General features: G+C 38.2%; 1 protein-coding gene across 1 annotated transcript; it reads right to left on the minus strand.

Annotated features, from left to right (window-relative positions):
* Positions 1-2,279: 2,279 nt before the first annotated feature.
* Positions 2,280-21,458, minus strand: col9a1a (collagen, type IX, alpha 1a). The gene is made up of 32 exons (XM_058640432.1): positions 21,092-21,458; positions 20,152-20,226; positions 19,689-19,727; positions 19,383-19,445; positions 18,047-18,100; positions 17,878-17,913; positions 17,765-17,788; positions 16,403-16,456; positions 16,254-16,307; positions 15,679-15,711; positions 14,853-14,909; positions 14,682-14,735; positions 14,542-14,595; positions 14,371-14,424; positions 13,442-13,495; positions 13,305-13,358; positions 12,449-12,502; positions 12,263-12,316; positions 12,106-12,159; positions 11,972-12,016; positions 11,626-11,679; positions 11,126-11,179; positions 10,070-10,123; positions 8,367-8,438; positions 7,738-7,773; positions 7,587-7,631; positions 7,332-7,364; positions 6,290-6,436; positions 6,082-6,136; positions 4,738-4,926; positions 3,905-3,982; positions 2,280-3,400 (listed from the first exon to the last, which is right to left on the minus strand). The coding sequence occupies exons 1-32, from the start codon at positions 21,164-21,166 to the stop codon at positions 3,198-3,200; spliced, it is 2,061 nt and encodes a 686-aa protein (XP_058496415.1). The 5' UTR covers positions 21,167-21,458; the 3' UTR covers positions 2,280-3,197.
* Positions 21,459-21,690: the final 232 nt, after the last annotated feature.

The raw sequence follows: 21,690 nt of genomic DNA on the forward strand, positions 1-21,690 counted from the left end.
TGTGACAAAAATGTCATAGGTTAGTATGTCGTCAAAAATGTCATAGTTTAGTATGTCGTCCAAAATTTGACAAAAATGTCATAGTTTAGTATGTCGTCCAAAATTTGACTAAAAAGGCATAGGTTAGTACATCGTCCAAATTTGACAAAAATCGCATAGTTTAGTATGTCGTCCAAATTGTGACAAAAAATTTGTAGTTTGTCGAGTGCATGTGTGTGTGAGTCCAGAATGTAACATATAACGACATGTGTCAGCATTACAACAAACCCGTTGGCTTGATGGATAAGACATTGGACTCCAAAAACAGAGGTTGTGTGTTCAACCCCCCGGGGGGTCTGGGGTGAATACCCTTGGCACAGCCCAGTTATAGTAGAGTAAGGTGTCCAAAATGTGACAAAAATGTCATGGTTTAGTATGTCGTCAAAAATGTCATAGTTTAGTATGTCGTCCAAAATTTAACAAACAGTCATAGTTTAATATGTCGTCCAAAATGTGACAAAATGTCATAGTTTAGTATGTCGTCCAAAAATTGACAAAAAAAGTCATAGTTTAGTATGTCGTCCAAAATGTGAAAAAAAGTCATAGTTTAGTATGTCGTCCAAAATGTGAAAAAAAAGTCATAGTTTAGTATGTCGTCCAAAAATTTACAAAAAAGTCATAGTTTAGTATGTCGTCCAAAAATTGACAAAAAAGTCATAGTTTAGTATGTCGTCCAGAATGTGACAAAAAAGTCATAGGTTAGTATGTCGTCAAAAATGTCATAGTTTAGTATGTCGTCCAAAATGTGATAAAAAAAGGCATAGGTGAGTATGTCGTCCAAAATGTGACAAAAATGTCATAGTTTAGTATGTCGTCCAAAATGTGACAAAAATGTCATAGTTTAGTATGTCGTCCAAAATGTGACAAAAAAGTTATGGTTTAGTATGTCGTCCAAAAATGTCATAGTTTAGTATGTAGTCCAAAATTTGACAAAAATGTCATAGTTTAGTATGTCGTCCAAAATGTGACAAAAATGTCATAGTTTAGTATGTCGTCCAAAATGTGACAAAAATGTCATAGTTTAGTATGTCGTCCAAAATGTGACAAAAAAGTTATGGTTTAGTATGTCGTCCAAAAATGTCATAGTTTAGTATGTCGTCCAAAATGTGACAAAAATTTCATAGTTTAGTATGTCGTCCAAAATGTGACAAAAATGTTATAGTTTAGTATGTCGTCCAAAATCTGGTAAAAAAGTCATAGTTTAGTAAGTCGTCCAAAATTTGACAAACATGTCATAGTTTAATATGTCGTCCAAAATGTGACAAAAAAAAGTCATAGTTTAGTATGTCGTCCAAAATGTGATAAAAAAGGCATAGGTGAGTATGTCGTCCAAAATGTGACAAAAAAGTCATGGTTTAGTATGTCGTCCAAAAATGTCATAGTTTAGTATGTAGTCCAAAATGTGACAAAAAAGTCATAGTTCAGTATATCGTCCATATTGTGACAAAAGAGTCATAGGGTAGTATATGGTCCAAAATTTGACAAAATGTCATAGTTTAGTAAGTCGTCCAAGATTTGACAAAAAAGTCATAGTTTAGTATATTGTCCATAATGTGACAAAAAAGTCATAGTTTAGTATATCATCCAGAATGTGACAAAAAAGTCATAGTTTAGTATATCGTCCAGAATGTGACAAAAAAGTCATAGTTTAGTATATCGTCCAGAATTTGACAAATAAGTCATAGTTTAGTATATCATCCAGAATGTGACATAAAAGTCATAGTTTAGTATATCGTCCATAATGTGACAAAAAAGTCATAGATTAATAGACAGGAGAAGAGTTTGTTTAGAGATTTTTGTGATTATTTTTCTCGATCTCAGCATGTGTCACTGTAGCTAAACTCCCACGCACGCAATACACACTCATTATAAAACCTGAAAACGTCAAAAAAAAGTACAAAACTAAAACTGTGATTGTATAAAAACTGTAATATGTATCGAAATGTTGACTTAGGTGAGAAAAGTCTCAAGTCTTGTGACCCGTTTAAAGTTACAATCACGTTTCTACGTTAAAGTATTAAGACACTGTGATGCTCCAAAGTGGGCTTGGTTTTGGACCGTGGGAGGAAGCTGTAGAACTCAGAGAAAAGACACGCTAACACTGGGAGAATGTGCAAACTTCATATAGAAACACTCTCAGTCTGTCTAAACTGAAATGTGGGCTGAATGCAAAATTTTACAATTGACATTCTTCAGAAGGGGTTTGATATGTAATAAAACAGATATCTGATACTAACAAGTCTGCGAAAACTTGATGGGAATCCGTTTATTATTTTCACTCTGAAAACAATAGTTTCAGTCTTAATATTTACAATATGCAAATGTGTGTTCTTTTCACCAGGATTGTGGGGTTTGTTTTGGAGAAACACAGTATGTTAAAGCTGACGATCACAGTCAGACAGGCTTTATTAGAACCCGCAGAGAACCCACGTGCACACAGTGAGGCTGTCACCAGCGACCTTCTTGCTTTGAGGCAACAGTGGCTGCACAGCACTTGTCCTGCCATGTGGCCTCTTTTTTATACTCACTGGTACAAAACATGCAAGAAGTTATAAAAATGTATTTATTTCCCCCTTTGTACAGCTTGAAGATATCATGTGGAAGCTTGGTATAATAAATAAGAAGTCATATAAAACTGCCAGAGAGATTTTCTCACACATCTCCACTCGCCAATCACAAGAAAAAAACAACAGTCGTACTGACAGAGAGATGATCATCACATATCCAACACTTAGGGGAAAAAAGGACAACGGAGATGCTCACACACGTACCTTATCCATCAGTGTAATTTGCATATTGACACATTTACCGAAACATACAGAAAGTCTTGCCTCTGTTAATGGGACAGAAATAGGCCTGGTGGTGTTTGTACATTTACAGTCAATTTTTAGTTTCTCAAAAAAAACGTGGACTACTCCTTTTTAATAATACAGTACAGAAATGGAAACACTGAGGTAAAATGAAATTTAACATGAAAGCTGATGTTCACTTCACGCCTTCATGTTAAAGAGTGAAAACAAATAAAAAAAGAATCAAGTTTCAAATGGGATGACCAAATATTAAAACGATACAAACCAAGAATCAAAACCTAAAGGGATAAAATCTTCCCCTGGAGTCTGCTTTCTCCTCAGTCTCTGAATTTCCTCTGCAGTGACTCATCACATCTCATTGGGGCCCTTCATGCCAGAGTCTTTCAGTGGTGGTGGCGGCACCATCGACAGGACACACTGTGAAGACTCACAGTAACCGCTCTGACCGGCAGGACCAGGAAGTCCGGGAGCGCCGGGAATGCCGGCAGCGCCGCGTGGTCCTGGCTGCCCTTCACGGCCATCTTTGCCGTAAGCATGTCGTCCAGGTTCACCTGGAAGAAGAGTCAACAAGACGTTGAGTTTAAAACCCTGGTCCTACACATCTGTAAGATGTTCTGGGCTTCTGGTGTGTTCCAATTGTAATGGGATTTTCCTAGGTCATGGGCGTTCCTGAACTCAGATTTCCAACTCGGAAACTCTTTAATTTATCAGACTCTGCTTCCGTTGTGTTTCTTCATAAGTTATTTTTTTCCCTAATTAAAATATTTTTGTGTGTCTTTAATTCTCACGTGTCTCCATGTGTTCATGCAACATTTATTAAGCACACTTTAAAATGAGCTCTATAATAACCAACCTCCTAAAACACCTTTTAAAATATGTTGTATGATATTATTACTAGTATTATATATAATTATCATATTATATATGTGTATAAATATATATATATATATACATGTATGTGGTATATATATACCACATACATGCAAACGGTGATGATTTAACTGAATCTAATTTTCGTACAGTACGCTCATGCATTCACTTCTCTGACGTCATACCTGGCAGACCGGGGGCACCAGGTGCTCCTTTGTGCCCTCTTGCTGTGGTTCCTCTGTCTCCTCTGTCACCCAGGTCACCTAAAAAGCAGACACGTTAGAGGAATTGCATAGTTGGTTATTCATTTTAGTCAGTTCCTTTATTAAAATGAAGATGATTGGTACTTGGAGGAGCCTGGGAGGAGGAGTTTGGAGATGGAGAGTCAAGTCACCTGCTATATAACCTTTAGGGCCACTTCACACAGATGCATGTATTTTTGAAAACGTTGCTTTTTCTGTGTATTTCGGTCTTTCAAACTCTTACAAACTGTGGCTTATAACTCTGAAAACACACATTCTGTAAAACTCCTGCCAGGGTGAAGATTTTGACAATCTCTTCACAGTGAAAATCATACTGTCGCCTGGTGTCTCCTCTGTTTGAGGTGAGGTTGTGTAATGGCATTGGCCAGGTATCAAACTTGTGCTGGTGCTAAATGGACTTTTAGCATGCTGACACAAACGCACAGCTACTCTATAAAAATGTTTTGCAACTGTTGTGTGTCATCCGTTTTCTGATTGGCCAACCAGGCTTCACAGTTACCTACCTGCAAAAATTAAAAATAAGCAATTCAGAAGCTTTTGTCAACAAACTAGTGGCACTCTCTGGGCCCTACTTTTCTTATCCTGATGCAATGTATCATGCCAATGTAAATATGATCTGGCGGGATTGATGTGTCTGCAGAACCAGCAAGAAAGCGGGATTCTAAAGTGCCTTAAAGTTTTTGACCAAAGCCTCATTAAAGCGAACAGGAAGACCTTTGTGGTCACAGATCCTCAGTTTGTAATGTAGAGCTTACCTTTGGCTCCTTTGCGACCCATCACCCCAGCAGGTCCCTTCAGACCAGGTAGGCCTCGTGATCCGGTGTGTCCAGGGAAACCGTTCTCCCCAGCAGGGCCTGCAGGTCCAGGTGGGCCGGGGGGACCTGGCAGCCCAGCAATACCTGACTCAGGCCTCCTCAGGCTGGCTGCTAGCTGGGCCAGCTGCTCTGTGACACAGGAGGACATGGTTTAGATTTGTGTTTTTAACAAAGAAATTGTCTCTGTAAATTGCTCATCTACAAATCTTCATTCATCTCTATGAATGATTCATTTGTATTAGGAATGGGCACTTCTGGCTAAAATACTGTTTGGATATTTGACAGGAATATTTAAATATTCAAAGACTCTAAAGAGCTACTGAATGTCATGTGAGGTTAATAGCGTGTTGAGCTTTGAGGAGCATTTTTTAAGAATCTTCTTGAACTTCATCACATCTGCAAACACATTACAGTCGACTAACTGCTGCTGCCACCTTGTGGTAATACGTGCACCACAAATTAGGTAGTATTTTTTGAAATAGAGATGACGCAAACCTTGATTAAAAACCTTTTTCAGTTTTGTATCTTTTTAGTATAGTTATGAATATTCACATTAACTGATTGAGTTTTTCTTATCCAATAATAATTGAATATTCATGATCCCATCCCTGCTACATATCTGCTGTCTCTACTCACTTCTGTCTCTATGTATTGTTTGTCTAGATGAACCTGATGACTCTGTCTATACAAATTGTTTTTTTCTAAGAATGATTGATCTCTACCTCAATTCATGTTAATTTCTAAGAATCAGTTATCTGTGCAATTCTTTAGTCCCCATAAATTGTTTGGTTCGTCTCTTTGACTCATTCATCATGAAGAATTGCTTCTCTACAAATGATTCTCCCCTCTTATCTGCTTGGGTTAAGTCTTGAAGCCGAAGTTTGCTTTTATATCACTATAAAATATATGCAGATTGAGGCCACACTTTGTCACCGAAGTCCAAACAGGGTGACAACACCTGGTTGGACTTTCGTCAACTGATTGAAAAGCGTCACGATTAAGCAGTTGATTTGACTTTGTCTTGTTAGCAGGGTTCCCATGGGTCCTGAAAGCCCTTGAAAGCTTTTGTGAATTCCAAGATCTCTGTCTCACCAAAGAAAATGACAAAGACTGACTTGACCAAGAACCCAAGAACAATCTCTTGTCCAGATGCAGAGTGTGCATCAGAGAGTGACGCCACGGACGAAGCGGCTCTTAAAGGTTGCCCTCTCATCTTAAGATGAGCAAGTTAGTTACCAGTGGTAAAAACTGCAAACTGCAAGAATGAGGATGACCAACACTTACCTTGCATTACCCTCATGCAGACTTCTTTGATGTGTGTATCCGTTGGTGATTTTCCCTGTGCAAAGATTGTGCAAGGATGAGTCATTCGTCATTCCCGGCAACATCAAACACAGTGCAATATCTTCTGTTCTTTTAGTGGGATTATCCTTTAATTGAGGTGATCCAACAGTAAGTAGCCACATAGCAGTTTAGATATAGAGTATCTTACCGCTGGCCCCTGTGTTCCGGGGAAGCCTGGTACCCCCATGTCGCCCTGCATGCCCCGTGGTCCTGGTTGTCCTGGCTTGCCTTCTTTCCCCTGCTGTCCTCGTCCACCCTCAGGTCCTTTATTTCCTGTTTCTCCTGGTGGGCCTATCTGGAAACAACAACATGTAAAACTCATGATGATCCAAGCCAACTCAGTTCAACTCAACACAGACAGTACTTATTTTACTTGATGGCCAGTTTGAATATTTTTTAGATTTGCAATATTTTGCAATATTTTCTTTATCTATTGTTCTAGTTATTGGCTTATTGTTGTGTTACCCTTGACATTTTAATAGTTTGTGTGGTGTTTGCTGGATCTGTGTATGAACTGCAAATGAATCGCCCATTTGGGATCAATAAAGTCATCTGAATCGAAACCACCCAGTTACATAGATTCACACAGTATGCCAGCAGAGCAGGTAACTACTAACCATCGGCTATATTGAATGATATTAAAAAAAAAAAAGCCTCACTCCTCTCAAAAACGTCTCAACCAGAGGAGAAAAAAAAATGATTGTCTGCAGTGGAGATACGTTTAAATATAGATGACTATAAGTGGAGAGGAAGCTGACAACAGACATGTCAGCTGACATTCTCTCTCTTCCACACTCTGTGAGTGGATATTTAACATTTTTACAACCCTTTACTATCATTGTGTCGTCTCCTCTCATGGTGTGACAATGCTCTGCTGCCGCTCTAAAGCAGACCCACTTTGACTCTCAATCAACCAAATAGGTTCAATGATTATAAAATAAAATGTCAGTTCAGTTATAAATGAGGATGTGTTTGAGCATGAACATGGTGAAACATTACATATTTCTAAAAATTTTGCCACCACGCCAGCATTTAACAGGTCTCTCCCTGTCCCCCATGTTGTTGTCTGTTTTGGCTACCCTGTGGCCCCGCCCCTTACAAGAGCAGATATACAGTGAGACCTAATGAGAACTGGTCAGTAAGCTGACGTGGTATGATACAGTTAAGATTTGCTGTTTATGTGAACATACCGATCCTTTCTCGCCTGGTTCTCCTTGTTCACCCTGGAGGAGGAAACATAAAGAGCAGAAATAATCAAAAACTGCATCCAAGGTTTGTTTTAAATTTGATATAAATAACAATTACAGATGTTCTTTTTTAAACTTTCCAGAACTACATTTACTGTCAGTCTGTCTGGTGTTGTACTGATCAGCTGATTTTTGTTTTAGCACATGATCATTGTGCTGGGTTTTGAAGTAAAGCTGAGTCAACAGCTCCTCACTCACCAGGTCTCCTCGCTCTCCTGATGTCCCCTCAGCACCTGAAGATCCCTGAAGAGAACACCAGTGACAGATTTTTGGCTCTTAATGTCCTTCAACTCAACACTCTGTAACAAATTTGACATAATTGTTGTCCATGTAATATTAAATGTTTTACCTGTCCTCCCATGGGCCCATCGAGACCAACTGCACCCTGAGAAAACATAACAATTATGTTTTAATAACATAAAATGAGTACATTTGTGGTGTCTGCTCTCATAATAATTTTAATCATTAAAGGTTATTGTTTTTAACAAGCATTATGGAAATCATCTGATCTGAAACACAACTAGATTTTTGCACCTCCTCTAGGGGAAATATGACCTGTGATGGAACATTTTGACCAATCACAGGTCAGGTCAGAGGTTTATGACTTATTGGCTGTCCTACCACAGTGGGGATAGGGATGGGGGTAAGCTTTGGACTTTGATGGGGGAGACAAGAGGGCAGTTGGGTGGAGAATTTAGAAGTGCAATGTAGAAGGATGAGAACAACATTGGAGGCAGCATTACAGCCTGCTGGAAATTAGTATTATTAGAAGAAGAAAATGCTTCTCCACGCTGGCCAGACCTATTCAGTCTGGCTGGTACCAGACTAAATCGCTTTAATCAAAAATGATGAACAGTTAACAACTGTTTTCGTGCCATCACTCCATTAGGGTCAGAGTGCAGAAGGACCCTATTGAAATGTATTTATTTATCAATAGATTTATTTGATTTGTGTTGTTAACTTTGGGCATTTTCTTACCCTGTCTCCTTTTTGACCACGATAACCAGCAGGACCAGGAAGACCCGGGAGGCCTGGGTTCCCCTTGCTTCCCTGTATTAACACACACACACACACATAGAAAAACAAACCATTAAATACACAAACATACACACTTCTCCTTTACCTTAACCTGACCACATGTACAGAAAAAAAAATTCCAGCTTCACATGGTTTGAACAGTGAGGACAGGCCACACCTTCACCCCCCCAGACATCTGTGGGCATGTGTGGGTGATGGTGGCATACAGTGAGCTGACCAGTGTCAGGCATTCCTGGGGAACAGAGCGCGCTTTCACAGAGTCTCAGCTCCTTTTCCTGCCCTGAATCCCCCCGAGCTGTAGAAAAAAACCCCGGGCCTTCAGATTTTTGTAACAAGAGGCCATTCATGCTTGAGCGGCTCGCTGGTGGATTAGAGATTTAACTGCAGGGACACAAGGTCCTCGAGGCCCGTCTCTCTTTAATGAAGGTACAGCACAAGGATCCAGTGTTGAATAATCTGATCCTTATGTTGAATAATATGTTCAGGACAGAAAATGGTGTTTATGAACACTGATTGCCCACTTTGTATTTCAGAGAATGGATAGTGTCAGCTGCCACACTGACCCAACACTGTCATTCACATCTGGAAAATCAGGTTTTCATTTTGGATATTTGTCTTCATCTGAATGTTTTTGTGCAACTTCTTGTCTCATCTACCTGATTTCCTGTCATTATTCATATAATACAGTTTTTCCTCTTATATGGAATTGATTATACCTTTTATACCGTAAGAGAAACCAATGTTTTTATTGAATTAAGACAACTATTTGGCCATTTTATGTCAGTACATCTGGATAATAATGATAACGACAACATATCTGAATCTCATAAAAAAAGTCTCAAACTTTTTTTTAAATGAAGCCTGGTCTGCATCGCCTGCACTGGCTCTATATAACGTCTGGTTACGGGTCACTGCCACAAAAAGAACTACAACATAATATAAGGCAGGTTTAACACAAACACACATCACTATAGTTAATGTTTGGAGTACCACAGGGCTCTAGACTGGGGCCACTCACTTTTTGAGATTTTGTCATTAAACTGACACAATGTAGGATTTCAACCTTTAAATAATGTCTCCAAGATTATTTTGATGCTACATGAATTTACAACAGAGTGAATGTCACCTTTGTCGAAGCCTGAGCAGGTTTGCAGCGTCTGCTCTGGCTCTATGTTACGTCTGGTTACTGCTACAAAAAGAACTACAACATAATATAACCCACAGTTTAACATAAACACACATCACTATAATGAATGTTTGGAGCACCACATGGCTCTAGACTGGGCCCTCTCACGTTCTGAGATGTGGTTGTAAATATTCTTCATTGTGGGCGACAGTAGCTCAGTCGTAGAGCGAGTCACCTTTCAGGGTTTGATTCCTGGCTTTGACAGTCTACATGTGGAATTGTCCTTGCCAGCACATGTCTGACAGCAGTATCAAAGATGTGTGATATAAATGTGCTGCACATAGCTGACGGATAAATGAGCACTGTATGAATGTGTGCGTGAGTGGGTCAATGTTTTTTTAGCACTCCTTGCAGAGCTCACAACAAACCCAAACACCCACTGTCACTTTCACGTGTGGCTCAGTTCCTGCTGTGATTCTGTGTTTGGTAATGTTATAAACTCGCTCTTATGTCATACCCGGGCTCCTGGTGATCCTGGAGGCCCGTCAAACCCTCGTCCTCCTTGTTCACCCTAAAGAAAGAGAGAGAGAGTCTAATTAGACTCAAATTCAGATTTATTATTATTATTCTTGTTCAACCATGTTGAATCAGTTCAGGGAACGGCAGGTTACCCAGGTCCAGCAGCATATAGAGTAAAGTCATTTTAAAACCATCTGCTAACATTACTTAAGATACACTCCATAAATAAACAGTAATAAATAAGTCACCAAAAACACATGATTAAACTGAGCAGCATGTTAAAATCAAGTCCAACAGTTAATAAGTGTCACAGTCGTGTTGTTATTGCATTAAACTAGGTGCTGCCTTCTGAAAACTTTCCAATCAGTAATTGATTTGAGTCACTGTAGTGACATTATTCTGGAAACATGTGTAATTATGTTCTTTGTACTTTTTTTTGTTTTTTTGTGAATGTCTGAGCAGGTCTGCATCACCTGTACTGGCTCTATGGAACTTCTGGTTTCGGGTACCAGCATATTTCAGGGTTTTGAGAATACATCGTTCAGTGAAGGCGTTCTTCAATCATCATACAGAAGAACGTGTGACTCACTCTCAATTAGGCGAGTGGAAGGATTCCTGTTCTGAACTGAGCGATGAAGGACCACTGACTTCTTAATAAACTGACTTTAACGTAAGGCTCAACACTTTAATTATGCTTGATTTGAATATACTGTATTCGAATTTAGCCAGTAATTTGCCTCTAATTGTGTTCATGCTGCATGGTAAGTTATTGCGGTAAATATATTGTGAATCAACATCCTCTAAAATACCTTCAATCTTTTTAGTACATGGAAAATTGTGTGATTTGCTCCAAATGAAAAGCTTCACCCTGTTTCGTCCTGTCGATGTCTCGTTAAACTAGCCGAGACAATGACCATCAGGTTGGTGGACACACAGATGCAAGTGATGAGTATGAGGGATATGAAAGGTATGAAAGAAGGATGGGACTATAACACATGTGCTTCCTGTGCAGCTTTAAGAGAAAAAGGTAGAATAAGGTGATTCAGAGACTCACTGTTCCTCCTCTGGGTCCGACTGGTCCCACCTCTCCCTGCTCACCACGCTCGCCCTAGAAAAAAGAAACAACGTTAAAACCATAAATTGTTTTTGTGCGTCTAATTAAACTTTTGCAGTAGGACAACATAGAGGCAAACGATCCACTGTGGCGACCCCTAAAGGGAAAAGCCATAATACACAAAATACAAAATACAGTTTTACTATTATTAATCATTTTTTTATTGTGGTCCAATTAAAAGCAAAATAAAACAAGAATAAACTTTAATAGGGTTAATCAATAAAATCAATAGCCAAAAAAAAATGAAATTGTATAGACTGAAGTTGAGCTTATAGCTGCTCATACATGCTAAACATAAACATGATTCCACATTGTTTTATGTGTATTTAAGTATTGGTCCTTTTTTGTAGTAGTATTTCCCCATACTTCCAGGCAGTATATAATGTATGGAACAATAGAAAACATAAAGTGCTACAGGTAATGGACTAATATGTACTTACTTCTTTCCCTGGAGACCCCATCTGTCCCACAACTCCTAGGTTTCCCTTGACACCCTGAAGACAAAGAGGGGGGAAAAATTAAGAAAACTATGCAGTAAATCACAAATAATGCTTTTTTAAGATCTTTTTTGTTGTTTAGTTTTCTTTTTATGTATTCCAAATCATCTCCTCTCAGTTAAAAGTGTGAAATATTATCAAAACATTGCATTTGAGTTGTAATTTTGTAATTTGTATATAGTAATCTTATAGAAACCTACAAGATTACTATATAAAAATGACAAAAAGTGTCACTGCTTTCAGTATAATTCTGTTTTTTATTTCATCATTGAACAGATGACGGACATACCTTCACTCCACTGTGTCCTTTATGACCGTAAGCACCTGGTAAACCCTAGATGAAGACAATCATGTCAAACATTTACAATCTGAGCTAAAAATCTGAAGCAGTTGATGATGAATGGGAGGTCAAAGGTCACCTACAGGAAGCCCTTGTTGCCCTGCGTCACCTGGAGCCCCATTTTTCCCTGGAAGACCCTACAAAACAACACAGAAAAACAACATGTGATTAAAAGAAACAATATTTTATTATATTATAGTATTGTTTATAAAAATACAACAGCAAGTTGACAACAGATACCTTGGATGCTGGCAGCCCAGGTATTCCCTCACGACCATCTGGACCTGGTAAACCCTGTTGAGATTAAGAAGACATGACCATAAATACTTCAACAACTATGTATGAATACATAGGACTGAAAATAGATCTAGTTTTTATGTATTGATTGATTAGGTGTTTGATTATGATTTTTGATGAGATGCTCACAGGCCCTCCTTTTGATCCTGGCACTCCTCTTATTCCTTTTGAACCTCGATCGCCCTAAAATACAAAACAAACAGACAGGATTAAGAACACGTGGAATTATTTACCTTTTAAATGTTGGAGGGAAATGAAGATGTGGCGAACATACTTTAAAGAGTTTAAGATGAATTATGTTTATTTGAACAAAAAACTTGATACAATTGATACAATTACCACCATGCATTTATGTGTCTTTGCCAAGCAGTTTAATGAGAAAAAAAGGCTTAAAACTAGCGCATAAACTTGCACAGTTTGTTTTGCCCTGCTCGTGACATGCAGCTGTTCGTTGCCATGGCTACTACTAGTTTTACCGATTTACAGACATACACAGTGTCAGTGAACTTGTATATATCACACAAATGTGACATTTAATTATAAACAATATCGTTCAAACTATTTTCCAAAGTTTTCAAACTTTTTGTCCAAACCTGGCCCAGTCAGGCTTAGATTTATAGTTTCCATGTTCGAGTGGTCACCGTGCATGAACTTTGACCTCCGAAATTTTATCAACTTGTGAATATCTGTGCCAAATGAGAAGAATTCTCCTCTACATGTTCTTGAGATGACAGATTTTAACATAATCGCAAAAGGAGTGAAATCATTTCTGTATATTATTGTGAGTCAATATAGAATCAACATTACATCAACACTTAAACTTGCACAAAATAACAATTATGTGAACAAATGCGTGGTTTTTAGAGGGACAGCTGTGGGTGTTATGATCTCAGGATCTCAGTTCTAACCTACAAACTTATTCTCCACTTCATTTTACTGTGAATGTGACTGTGACATGAACCAAATCAGACTTTTCAGATCTCACCTGCACTCCCCCCGGCCCCATCTCGCCTATGACTCCTCTTCGGCCTCGGTCGCCCTAAAACATTGAATAAATTTCACTTTGTTTTCAATAAAATGGAGACACGAGACGTCAGCGGTGATAATAAGACGAAGACTCACCGGGGCTCCCTGGATTCCTCGAGGGCCCAGTTCACCAGGACTCCCACGAGGTCCCTTTTTGAGGCAAACAGAAGTTTGTTTAAGTTAATTAAAATGTAACTTGCCAATGGAATAATTTCGATTTCTTCATGCAGAAACCACAAGTAAACAATATCTGTGACTATTCTAGCGCTCACAAACTTCATAGTGAAGTATGAACAACACACATTTTCAGAACTTACCAGGAAGTACAAGTGGTCGACTGGCCATTATTTAGATAGCGTTAGCTGATTATTATTGATGTAACTGACCAATTATTACTCATTACACATTTTTGTTCACGGAAACGCAATGAAGTCACTACTCACTAGTAGTGACTTCAGTAAGTATGAGAGGAGCGACAGAAGTTCATGTAAAACATTCAATATTTTATTGGATAGAGGAAAATAAAATACAATCAGCCAATCATGTTGGCCAAAAGAATATATAGATCATAGATTGAATATTTTTAAGTTAAAATACTGTATTTTAAAACAAGTGATCAAGGTGAATTATTTTAATTTGTGTTGTGTGATTCACTGACTCAAATGTATTTCATTGACTTTGTATGTGATAGTATTGCATACAAATAAGTGTAGTGTTCAGTGTGAATGTACCTCGAGCCCGTCAAAATATAGATACATACAATAATATGATGCAAAGGGTGGAATTATCATGACCCCTGGGTTTCTCCAGGTGATTAATGTTGGACAATTATTCTTAATGTTTTTGTTTTCCTTGTTTCCTGTTTTATTTTTTATGTTTACCTCGTGTGTACCTTGTTCAGTTTTACCTCCTGTCCTGTCTGTTTCACCTGTGCGTGGACCATTATCAGATATGTTGTAGTTTGTGCTTTTATATCTTCGTGTCAAACATAGTAGACACGTGTGTGTGACCTTGTGACCTCTTACCCTTTCACCTTTGGAGCCCAATATTCCTGGGAGGCCTCTTGCTCCACCTGGGCCCTAAAATTACTCAGCAGACAGAGACAAGAGGAACAGAAATGTGCCATGTTAATACGTTTGACTGTGCGAAAGACAGCATTTCAGTTTGAGTTTAAAGAATATGGTCAAATATTTTACTGGTAGTCCTTGAGCGCCAACATCTCCCGGTGCTCCTTGATCCCCCTCGTATCCCTGAAAATGATGGTAACTCATTTATGACGCTGATATCAACCAGTCAGTTTTTTTAATCTATAAAAAACCAAGGTCTTCATTATTACCTTGTGTCCTTGTCTCCCAGGTTCACCAGATTCACCTTTAACCCCTTTGTGGCCCTATTGGCAGGAACAATATGTTACATTTAGTCTATAGAACATGCACACAACTAAAAAAGTACAAGTGAAAATGATTTCATAGATTTACATCAAAAGTAAAAGTAAAAGTGAACTTACTTTCATGCCGGCTAGACCAGAATGCCCATTCAGACCAGCAGGGCAGGCATTGGGACACTGAAAAACACAACAACCTATTTGAGGTCATGGAAAAGCCCTGCCACTAGGGGGCTCCACAGACAGTAAACTTGTGTAAGAAATTATTGTGAAATTATTTCTATTGTGTAAGAAAAAGCAGAAAAATAAATCTTTATCATGGTGTGTTGGACATGTGGACATTTTCTCAGGGTCAGGAAAGAAGAGGACAGAAGATAGAAAATGGACATTATGCAACATGTTGACCACATGTCTCTACACAGTTTGGTATGGTTTTCCATTACTATAGCTCCTCCTCAAGGTGGGCAGAGTCATCACAGCATGGCTGCATGAATGTGCCGTGATTTTGTTTGACACGCGACACAAACACACAATCTAGTGACTTGTAAAGCAGTTGTTTTCAGTGTAACTGAATCATTAGAGTCAGTTTATTAAACATATGTGTTCAGTACTTGACTGCATGACCAGAGTACTCCATCTGACACAGTCACTGGACTGAAATACAGTGGCAGGGTTTGTGATGCCACTCACCGGTTCAACTCCTCTGTTAAATATTGAGATTTTATACATTTACTTGCTAAATGTTAAAGATCTTTTTAACTGATGATAATAATACAACAGTTACATGAGACAGCAGGTCAAAGGTTAAAGGTCAGAGCATCCTGTCACTAAAACAAACAAACAAAAAAATTGATTGAGATTTGAAGTTCTTAAAGAAATGACCTAAAACGACTTTATTTCAAATTACTATAATTTATATAATTTATATAAATATATATAACAAACTTACCAGGTCCTCGCCTTGATAAACACCTGGAGAACCCTGGAGAGAAAAAGAATTATGTATATGAATATGTATATATATATATTTTTTTTTAAGCTTAATTAAACGTCTTTAAATATTTAAAAGAAAACAAAAAGCTGTTTTAAGTTAAATGAATACATCATGTGGCATCTTTCATAGCATGAACTGAAACGAAACTTTAGATGAAATTTCACAATCACACAGAAAATCAAAGACTCTGATGGTTAAGTGTTCCCTTATATATATGTTTATATTTTTTAGCATTGTTTATAAGACGAAACATAATATGAGGATTAAAAACAAGACATAGAAAAGTGAATAAAATGTGACTTGTCTGCACGAATCAGATGTAAAACTTAATTTATCTTGTTTTTGTACAATAACAATATACTATGTAATTAAAAATAGATATTAAATCATAATGTTGATATAGATATTATATAGAATATGTATAAAACTCTGAAGAAAATACAAACAATATAAAGGTGACAGCCAGTGACAGCCAGATAACACTTGTGTTTGAACCTCCATGTTTGGTGTTTATCATGTGTAATATTTACCCGAGGCCCTGCAGAACCAGGAAGACCAACCGGACCTCTCTTGCCTTTTGCTCCCTGGAAAAGTCAAACAATTTTTTGCTGGGAAATAGATCCACAAACAAACAAAGCATTATTAAATACAAGTGAATATAAAAGAGTAGTAAACTCACAGGCAGTCCAACTTTGCCAAGTTCCCCTGGAAGCCCATCAGTACCAGGAATACCCTAAAGAAAAGCAACATGTGAAGACGTTAACTGTCTGTTCAATTCAAGCCCCTTTCGTGTATCTCTGCCATAAGTACATTTTATTTGACTTCTGCATGAGTGAAGCCATAAAGGCTGCAGTTTGGCTGAGCATAGAGGATGTGGTCTGACATCATCATCAGTGGACTACAGAGGATATCTTGAAAAAAAACCTTGTGTGAACAATAAATGTTGCATACTGTGAAGATGTATTTATTAACTGGGTTAAAATTAACATAGTCATCAATAGGACAAAAGCATTATTATGAGGCCACTGTGACCTTGATCTTTGACCTTTGGTCACCCTAATCCAAACAGTTGGGCCAATTTTGAAAAGATTCTCTCACGTTAATATGGTAACAGTGACATTTGACAACCAAACTCTAACTCGGTCATTCTTGAGTCCATGAATGTTCATGCCAGGTGTAATGAAATGTCCTGCTGAGATGTTTCAAAGACATTGCATTCACGTCAAATATGAGTATGATGGTGTCTGAGTTTGTACCACATTTGAAAATATTCCCTGAGAGAGTTTATATGATATCAAGGTCACAAAGAAAGGTCACAGCAACATTGACCTTTGTCCACCAAAATTTTTAAAATCCAAGTGAATGTTTGTAACACATCTGAAAATATTACATGAGGCATTTTTGAGATATTGTGTTCATAGTGAGATGGTAGACTTCAAGGATCCTCCTGAAGCCAAATACGAAGAGAACATATATAGAATTGCCACCAGGGGGCTCAACTGGTTGCAAAAAGATCTCTTTCACTTCTGACTTGTTTCATAACATCAGTAAAGATTTCTCTGAGGAGCTCATGGTCTCAGTCGTTACTTTTAGGTGAAAGATTTGTGCCTCATGTAGCAAATCATTTACAGCCATATTTGTAACTCCTAATATCAGTTGAATGTGAATAATTTCCATGAGATGCTTGGTTAATGAAATACAACTTCATTTTATGTGTGTTATTTAACCCTCGGCTGCATGACCTACCAATACCTACACTCTTCCATGACAGGGGTTAAAAATGTCCCCAACAGAATCAATTTTGGTTAAAGAACAAAAGAGTGATTTATACTCCCTACCTAGTTTTTGGGAACCCTGGACTTTTATTTTATTTTTCCCCTGATGCAAACAAAAAACTTTTTATTTGTGAGGTTCAATATTCAAACAGGACATTAATGTGTTTACTTTCCCACATTACTTTGCGCTATAGATGTACTTATAGGTGAGAAATCAGAGCAGAGGACACATGGATTATTAATATAATAATAATAAAGGTACTCACATCGAGCCCGTCAGGTCCTACACCCTGTCAGGGAGAAGGAGACAGATCAGTGAAGAAGATGCACTCACAGAAGTTAACTCTAGTTGTAGAAAGAGATTATTATCTACACTTACTGGTACTCCAGAGGGCCCTCGCAGCCCAGGTTCACCCTGAAAAGCAACAAGAAATTAGATTTAGCATCAACTTTCAGAACATTTTTCTCCACTGTTCCTCTATATTCACTCTCAGGAAAAAAAGAAAGTGAGTGATGAGTTCTGTGACATGAACAGATGATAACGTTACCTTTGGTCCCTTTAAGCCCACTGGACCTGGATCTCCAGGAGGTCCCACAGGTCCCTACAAAGATACAAAAGACTTCAAAAAACGTTTATTTATACCATTTCTATGGACTACTAGAAAATAAAAATTCAAACTTCTAACAAAACGACTTGACTTAGTTAAAGTTACGTTTGGTATAAAAACAATATAGTTTAGTCAACAAAACGACTTGTTATGAAAATATAAGTAGGTCCATGGTTCTCAAACTGTGGTATGTGTACCACCAGTGCTATACGATCTTCCTCCTGGTAGTAAAATAAATAATGTTCTCCTGTATATATACCAGGGTATGTGACCAGAGTGTGTAGAAAATGAGACAAATAACAAAATAGTAATAAATTAAATAATAATAATTTGAGTAACCGCTAATTTATATGAAGTATATGTGAGGAAGAGGAAGATGACGAGAGAATAAATCTGACTTTGCTCGACCTGTTTACACCACTGTGTTTTAAAGTCAACGATAATGTGTTACCCAAAATGACTTATTTAGGAAGAAAAAAAGAACATTTAAACTTTACTTTACTGAAGTAAGTAAATTCAAAATAAGTGCAGCACAAGAGCAGCAGGAAACAATCTACATTTAACAGATCTCTACATTTATTCTACTGCAGCTATCAAACTTATAAGATTCATTATGAATATATATATATTCAAAGGGAGGGTCTGAAGTTGACTCCTCCCCCTACCATAAATAACCTGCAAATCACTCCCTGTGGATCAAAGCCTGGTCATTTAGTGCCTACACTCACACAGAACAAGCACAGATTAGCTCTGTCTCTGTGGTAAAGGTTTGAAAAAACATCATATCAGCTTTTCAGCCAATACATGAAGAGAAACCTCTGTTTTCAAACCCTTTCTCTGTCCCTGTTCACCTGAAACCCTCAATCTGTGTCTGATTACCCCGGCCGACAGCAGACACACTGAGTCCATTCTGCACCGGCGTTCCCAGCATACACTTCTCTCCTGACTGCCATTTCCGGGCGTTCGATCCCCCTGCACCACTCCTCTCCATGGCTCACAAAAAGATCCCTGTGTGTGTCAGGAAGACTCTCCCCTCTAAATAGACTGATTTATTCAAGGAACTCTTTTTTTGCCTCAGTGGAGGCCAAGACAAACTGCTCTCACAGCAGCAGATCGGAACATGTCCAGTCCTCCAGTCCACGTCGCACACACTCTCAATACGACTTCTCATCAGTGGAGAGTCTAACATCCACTGCACTGAAGCAGCTGGTCAAATCAAGCTGTGATGAACATTAGAAACAGGCAGAACTGAAGCCGACCAGTCTGTTGCACTTACGTCTGCGCCTGGAAGACCTGAAGCTCCAGGTACTCCATCTCTGCCGTTATCACCATCAGGGCCCTGAAACACAAATTAAGCTTCCATAATCGCTGTCCCCCCAAATAATTCATTTGAAAATATGCAGTTTTATAACAAAATTGAACTTAAAATCATGTAAAATGAGGAAGCATTGGCAATACAAAAGTATGAAGCATTGTTTTCATGTTTTTCCATTGATATATGACACTGTTGCTCATAGAAGGAATCCTTTAAACTGATTCATTGTTATTAATGAAGTCCGCAAGACATTTAAAGTCCACTCACTGGGCCACCGTTCACTGTGGAGTCTTCTCCTCTGTCGCCCTGGAAACGCAAGAAGAAGGAAGAAAAAGGATGGATTTTTTTCTTAGATAAGATAAGATAAGTAATGAAATATGCCATTTATTGCTGACAAGTAAATTAATAAATGGCTACATACACCAGAAGTGTGAAGAAACATTGAAAAAACAAGTAATCATTTAATTGAAATTGTTTTTTTAGTTTTTTGTGATATAGGAGCTTAAATCCTCTGTATGGCCCTGCAGGTGTTTACACAAGGTTTTAGAAAAATTAAGCTTAACTTAACTTAAATTTCAAGGAGTGGTAGAAGTTAATAAAATGACTAAATAACATCACAGTGACAGAGAATATAGTTACAGATTTCAACACATTAAACATCATCATTTATTTCTTGAGCTGATTAACTTTGAAAAGAAAACGTGAGCAAAGGCACAAAACACCAACTCACATCAATGCCATCCACTCCGGGCACACCAGCTACTCCGGGGGGCCCTGGGGGGCCTCTGGGACCGACTGGGCCCCTCTGCAAAACAAACACAAAAATCACTTTTAGCTATTTCTTCTTTTTTTTTACTTTTCCAAATGTTTTAAAATCATGCAGTGGTGGTGCTGCTGCTGCTGCTCACACAGAGTCTCATTGTTTGGGTGAAAGGTTGTGAAAGTGAACCTTGTTTCCAATTACAGTCCCATTATAGCACCTTTAAGTATGTGTATGTGTTCAGATTACTGTGCTGTCTGCAGCTGATTGGTGCCATGTGTGTCCACACACACACACACATGAATAGATTCCACTTTTTCGATAAACTGAAAAAAAAAATTTTTTAAGAATAAATCTTTCATGAAGAATATGCTGTAAAAAAAACATCACTTTGACTTTATTTCCCCCTGTTTTCATAGCCACACACTGTGTGTCCATGTAATAACAACACACAAGATAATGCAGTATGACTTATAATTTGAGGACATTTGGTAAAAAGCTCAGAGGAAGCTGAAAGAAAAACTACCAAAACCAAATATACAAAGCAGAAAAAAATGACATGGTTGGACTTATTGGTATGAAAAATAAATACTTGTATGAAATTGTGTTCATATAACTTGTTTGAATTAACTCAATAATTTGAACTCTGACCATTTTCCTTTGTTTTCTCACACTGCTTTGTACAGTTTTAAGCAGATTAACTGGATGTCAGAACAGTAAGAGTAACAAAGAGTATGATTCTATAATATCATAAGAAATATGGCATCTACTCATTACTGAACAACACAACCAAGCTCAAAGTTACTCTCAAGCATCATTCAGACAGTTATATATATTTCATTTTATGTTCTAGAAAGCGTCAGCAAGTAGAGTACAGTAAGATCTCTGTTACTGAGCACTTGTGTCTCACCTGAGCAGAGCAAATCAGCACAATTTGCAGTAAAAGCACCAACAAGGACGCCCGACTGGTCTTGAACAGAGCCATGGTCTTCCCACGGCTGAGGACAAGAAAATGCTCACAGTCCCTTTCTTCCCAGATCAGAGACGGGGATCATGCACCGTCCACCTGTCAGTATCCCCCCAACTGAAACCCCACTGCCTGCTGAAAACGCTGGATGTTAGAAAAGTCCGGATTATTCATGAGAGGCTGAGAGGAGGAGGAGGAGGAGGAGGAGAGCTTCTCTGCAGAAACAGGGTAAAAAGTGTCTGACCTTTACTTTGACATGGAATCATTTAAAGCTACAGTAAGCAGCACATTTTTGACATTACTGATCAGCAATTATCTTATTATCAATAATAATAAGATAATAATTATTATCAGCTCTTTTTGTGTTTACATCTCATGTCACAGCTACATTCCCATATTGCACACACAGCTAGAGGGAACAACATCACTACACTGGTAACGTGAGATGACTGCAAACAGGTTGGGGTTTGGCTGAAATCACAAAGAAAGAAGGGTCCATGAAAAGTTTCACAGGTGAAAAAACCCAGATGTTCAGCAGTTTG

Source organism: Solea solea, chromosome 10 (genome assembly GCF_958295425.1).
Source record: "Solea solea chromosome 10, fSolSol10.1, whole genome shotgun sequence".
In the NCBI taxonomy this organism is placed as follows: Eukaryota; Metazoa; Chordata; class Actinopteri; order Pleuronectiformes; family Soleidae; genus Solea; species Solea solea.

Excerpts from the sequence above, each read along its gene's own strand:
- col9a1a (XM_058640432.1), bottom strand. The coding sequence starts at position 21,166 with ATGGCTCTGTTCAAGACCAGTCGGGCGTCCTTGTTGGTGCTTTTACTG. Across the intron at positions 18,101-19,382 it reads CAGGTCTTCCAGGCGCAGAC|GGACCTGTGGGACCTCCTGG; the intron begins GTAAGTGCAACA and ends GTATCTTTGTAG. Across the intron at positions 7,774-8,366 it reads GTGGTCAAAAAGGAGACAGG|GGTGCAGTTGGTCTCGATGG; the intron begins GTAAGAAAATGC and ends ATGTTTTCTCAG.